Source organism: Mugil cephalus, chromosome 9 (assembly GCF_022458985.1).
Source record: "Mugil cephalus isolate CIBA_MC_2020 chromosome 9, CIBA_Mcephalus_1.1, whole genome shotgun sequence".
In the NCBI taxonomy this organism is placed as follows: domain Eukaryota; kingdom Metazoa; phylum Chordata; class Actinopteri; order Mugiliformes; family Mugilidae; genus Mugil; species Mugil cephalus.
Window position 1 is genome coordinate 21,809,680 of NC_061778.1, and position 5,896 is coordinate 21,815,575.

A 5,896-nucleotide genomic window follows, 5' to 3' on the forward strand; every position below is an offset into this window, starting at 1 on the left:
GCAACTATTACTACAACCACAGATTTACGCAAATGAAATCAATTTAATAGTCCCTTCATTCAACACCATCATTTCATTGACAATTTTATCTCCTGCCACTACATGAATAGGCTAAAAATCATGAATTATACTAATCAGGCACCACAGAAACTGTGTGTGCAGACTTTAATGCTTCTTTAAGATGCTTTACTTAGACATCAGAAGGTGCCCTCTCTCTACCAATATGGCTGCCACTGTTGTAGATGCACTGCTGTAATAGACTGCAGCAGAAAATAAGGTATCTGCAAGTTTACTGTATGTACGAACAGACACACATCCCAACTTTATGTGCAGACACAAAGTTTTCACCATTCAAAAAGTGATGTTTCCACATCACCAGTGTTGAACTATAGCCAATACGAGCTACAGCAGTACTTTCAGCAATAGGTCAAACAGCCAAGACCAGATAAATCTGTGCAGCGAAGGAAGCAAAACACAACCAGTTTTAAAATATAAACAACCAATAGTGAAGTAAAATCAATAAGTAGAATACATTGGCACTGATGTGTGGAGCCTGGACCCATTATATTCAGCACTGCCTCGGGATAGGTGTTGTTTTGAAATCCCAGAGATCCTGGTCCTGATAGTCCTTGGCCTTCTTCCAGAGGTGCAGAGAATGAGGTATAAATAGGCTCAGAGAGACAGGTCAGAGAACATCCTCAGAGTTTTCTCAGCTTAGATATACGAGGGGAAGGAGGAGAGGAGACGGGGCAGGATTGCAGCTGAGGATTTGCGCTCACAGTTTAGAAAGTCGTCTCCAGCAGCCAGCTGTACTGAGCGCCGCCGCTTCAAACAGCTCCAAAAAAGGTGATGCCGCTTTTAATTACAGCTCTAGGTCCGTGCAAGGACAGGATCATGCTGTGAAGACTGTGTCTTTTATAGCATTGTATATTATGCAAACTAAATTTAGAGCATGTCATCTTCTGTCATAATGTTGTTGTTTCCAGGAATGTTAGTTTTCATGTTAGTTTCCATAAAAAGTGTGAAACTAAATTTAAAGTATAAATAATGGACTGGACACTCAGCAGTCGTGCAAGTTTCTGATGAGCAACACACAAAGATTCTACTTATTCCTATTTATAAACCCCAACTCACTCAGACTGTAAGAACTGAAGAACCTTGACAAAATCCTTATCAAAGTCCTCAAAGGGAGAGAGTAGTGAAAAGGTTTAGGAGTGAAGCCTCTTAAACAGACTACGTCTTGAAGTGGCTCCCCTATTCTGTCTGGTCCCAAACCAGGAAGTCATGCAGGCAGCAGACAGAGAGACATATATGACAGTGCATGATATTACTTACAATATGAAAAATATTATTATGTATTAAAAGTAATTTATAAGCGGCTTTGGTAAAATTGTAGGAACCTCCTAGCGTTTTTAATCACGCTTTGGTGATCAAACCAATTGACCCTTTGTTGGTCTTCTTATAGACCCCTTCATCTCCTACGTCACAGTGATGTCAAGGCTTTAGCTGGAGGCAAAACAGAGGGAAGCTTAAGGGTTTGTCACTTTCAAGCACAAATATGTCACCCTGTTGTATTTATGGGGACCAAAACTGAAAAAGCAAAAACACTAACTTGAAGTTGTATTGCATACCAACCACTCCCAGTGGTAGATGACTCCTGATGAACGCGATTAAAAGAAAAGATTGAAGTGAGACAATTATCAACTCTGTTTGCAGCACACATTTGATACCAGGTAAGATTAAAATCTAAGACATCATCCGTTTCAGGCTCGATAACATCATGGGTGAGACTAAATTGTGACTGAAATAAAGTTAATCATTATTTGAAGGATTCCCGATACATGCAAATACTAACTGCGAGCTGACAAATTGTTAGTTCCGTGTTTCAAGGGTGTCCAAGTTGCATTTACTACGTTACCCTCCACAGTGGTTCCACTTACTTCGTGTAATATCTTTGTTGTAGAGGCTTCACTTGATAAAGACAGACCAGACTTTGCCCCCTCTGTGTCCTTCTTTGGTCAAATCGTCCATTCTGTGAGTCAGTGTAGAGGTCGGTGAATATAGTCCCATCAGAGTCAACTTTCTAAAATACCACTCAGTCTCGTTGAGTGAGTTCATTAGTATATTCTCTAAAATATGTGTTTTCCTTGTCCATTCTTCCCAAAACAGACCACTGAAATATGCTAACCGCTGTTCACAAGCAACAGTGTTTGAGATCTTTTGCCTCCATTTATGCCCCGCCCCTAAAACAAACAAAAAAAAACAACTCACACTGTTAACAAAGTGTGAAGGGGTCTATTGCTCTGCTGAACAATTGGTAATCAATCTGAAAATGATCAGACATTAATACACATAGGTATGAATGTGTTTTTAGAAACTAAATGGTGTGATATGCATTTAGAGAATAGTGGCAGAAAGGGAAGCTACATTTTTAACAAGTTCCTCTCATCAATATTCATGGCAGCATCAGTAGTTGTATTAATACTGGCTCTGAGCACTGGAGAACCAGAGCCAGGATCAATGCAGTTCACTTTCAGCTCATAATTCATAATCAAACCATGCGTCTGTCTCTGTGTGGGAGCATTTGAGAGAGATACATACTTACATTAGCAGGAAAATGCGTGCAGGGAGGGAGGATGCAGTAGCCCTACACTCCCCTCCATCCTTCTGTCTTTCCACTTCCTGTGCTCGCTGTCTGACTTCCTGCGCGGCCTCCTCCTTGTGTCCAGGTGACCATCTGGGAGGCGCTGACCAACAGCAAGCCGGGGACGCACCCCCTGTCCTGCGACCCCAGTCGTCTAGAGAGGTCAGAACCGAGCTTTCTTCTCCTTTCACTGAACGTCCATCTTTATTCAGTCGCCTCCTGCTATCGGGAGCTGCGGATACAGTTGAATAAAAGCACTGAGTAATGAGTGAGACTTTCATCTTCAAAAGACTCAAAAATACATAAATCTCCATGACTGTCAGGAGAAAGGCGATATATCCTGCCATTCCCTCACCCGCATTGTCTCAAACTTCCCCTCAGTTCTGCCATGCATTGTTATTCTGAAGTGTCTTATTCTCTTCCATTGTGCCTTTTCCCACTATGCGGTTCTTTCTCTCCATCCCTGACTCACATCCTGTTTTCCCGTCCTGTCCTCCCCTACTTTATTCTCTTATCCATCCTGCTATTCTCCTCTCATCTCCTATACCGACTGTGCACTACTGTGTTTGTGGAGGGACGCAGAGCAGGAGTGGAGGATGAGAGAGTTTCCTCCTTCCCTCCACAGTCGACACAGTGCTGTCGTTGACTTTAGCGTCTTATCTCTAGACAGTGTTTTCTCTCTCCGTCTTCCTTATTTGTAGATGAGGCTCTGGATAAACACACACTGTCCTGTTCTCACTTTCACTTTCTTTTTTTTTTTTTTTTGCGTGACACATCTTGCTTTGGTGGTGTTTACTTAAACTCCAAAGCTGTAATGTTAGAGGAAGCTGGTGTTTTTGTAGTCCATGAAAAAGACCCGACTTATCAAGCCAACCCGACAGTAAACTGTTGCATGGTGCAGCAGAAAGATCAAAACTGTTTTGAACTTGTTCTAACCTGGTAGAAATGGGATTTCACTTTGGCAGTGAAGACTTCTGAAATGTTTTTTTGTAAAAAAAAATCCAACTGTTACTGATGATGAATGCATTTACATTGATCAGCCACAACATTAAAACCACTGACAGGAGGATCATCATGTGACAATACACTGTTCTGCTGGGAAGCTTTTGGACCTGGCTTTCAAGTGGATCTTATGTAGACATGAACCACCCTCCTAGACCAGACCAGGCACCCCCACCCCGGAGCAATCAGTACATTGCGCATGAGGAAAAAAAACAAATTATTGCCTTAATCTGACTTTGACTTAAGCGCATGTAAACACGTTAGTCTGCCTGAAATCAGGTTCTCCTTATCTGATTAAGACACCCAGTTAATGCGATTGGAAATTGATTTTCTCCAGCATTTATACACTAAATCAGACTTTAATTGGACAACGCGTGTGTGCACGCTCCCCAAACGCTGCGCTGGTGTATGTCCCTGGAACAAAAACATCCAGAAAAGTCAGTCGCAGAAGAAGGTAGAAGAACCACCTGAGAGATGGCTCACATCTTATCTGCACAGCACACACATTACATACACGATTAAAAAGCTGGACTATCATCCATCTTGTTGTTGTTTGAAATGCCGGTCTGCCACATGAGCAACTCTTGTTTATTATATGACGTAATAGGTCCAATGGAAAGGGTGCCGTATTAACCGCTGAAAAGACACATATTGCCACCTAGTGTGGAGGAGGAGGACATGTTCCCGTCAGTTATTCAATTTTCTACGTTGCATGTAAACTGGGACAAGGACTGCGTTCAGAAAGTCAAATTCGAGCATAGCATTGATTAAGCTCTGCATGTAAACGCACTGACACACCTCGATGGCAGTAACCATACATAATATTAAGAAGAAGGTCATAATCTTATGCTTGATTGGTGTATAAAAGTGATAAAAGGAGTAAAATGAATGTCCATATATTAAGAAGTCCTCTAAAAGCTTATGAAACTTTTTTATCTGGGACGATTAACTACGTAATGCCAGGAGAACAAAAGGGGACTACATTTTGAACAAAATTTCTAAAATCACATCTTCAGTAAACCATATTCTGTCCTTGGAGGATTGACCTCACAGTCGTTTATTATCACAGTTTCTTTTGTTACTGCTGGCCTATCTGTCTCTTGAATAGAGTCTATTCTTAAGACTTTGGGTGTTATGGGAGCATTTGGTTCAAACCTTTCCAACTACAAATCAGAATAAAGTCCCTACTAAAGGTAATCTACAGTCAAGTTAAGTTAGGAAGTAATAAAAGGGCTTTACAACGAATCGGCCAAGTCAAGTCATTAAATCAACATATAAAAGAAGCCTAAAGAGCCTAAAGAGCCAAGTAGCATGTTCAGTTGTAGCAGACTAGTGAGGAGTTTAGGTCCTTATTAGGAATATCTGTGTGTGGTGCACACTTGAATGACTCACATGACTAGGGGCGGCTCGCGGCCCAGTGTTAGATTAAATGATCCCAATGAATTTAGAAGTGAAGAAGCTACTTGGATGAGTGGTGAAATGTCTTCAAGGAAACCCCCAAAAGTCCGTTATTACCTTTGTTTTAGCTCTGACTCTTTGACCGGCAGATCTAGATTCAGTACACAGCTTTTACCTAAGCTCAGCAGTTCATTGGAGGCGTCTGTGCTCCCTCGTCCTCTAGAGGGTCACAGGGTGATGGAACCTATCCCAGCTGTCACAGGCAAGACACCCTGGACAGGTCTCCAGTCCATCGCAGAGCTAACACAGAGCGACAGACAACCACTCACTCTCACACCTAAAGCCAATTTAGAATCACCAATCAGCCTGATGAGCATGTCTCTGACGGTGGGAGGAACCAGAGTACCCGGAGAAAACCCACACAGACACAAGGAGAACTTGCAAACTCTGGGTCATAGTCAGCCAGAAGATTTGCACCCAGAACTTTGAGGCATCAGTGTTAACCACCCCGCCACTGTGCTGCCCAGTGACTATAACGAATACCCAAAAAGACCAAGCAAAAGAGATTTTTACAACCTGGCAACTCCAAACTAATTGTGAGTTTCCATCAGTTTTGGTTTTGCTCTCCTCTCTTCAAATCTGGCAAACAACTGGTTGGTGTGGTGTGTGCTATCAGCATGAGAATATCACTACAGATCCTTACATGTCTTATTACTTTTATCGATGTAGACTTCTCTGGCTGGGGCCTGAATATAAATTTAAATTCCTGCACTGAAGTCTTAAATTCCTACAGTATGTGTATTTATATATATTTTTTTTTAACCAGCCTTTGTCTCTACTTCCTCTGCCCAG

At 41.9% G+C, this 5,896-nt stretch overlaps 1 protein-coding gene across 2 annotated transcripts in view; it reads left to right on the plus strand.

The window, feature by feature from the left end:
* ankrd13b (ankyrin repeat domain 13B) overlaps positions 1 to 5,896 on the plus strand; it is a 44,696-nt gene that overhangs the window by 35,373 nt on the left and 3,427 nt on the right. For both annotated transcript variants that reach the window (XM_047593285.1, XM_047593286.1), the window contains one exon: positions 2,730 to 2,806. In XM_047593285.1, the coding sequence (XP_047449241.1) occupies positions 2,730 to 2,806 (77 nt within the window). The remainder of the gene's footprint in view (positions 1 to 2,729; positions 2,807 to 5,896) is intronic.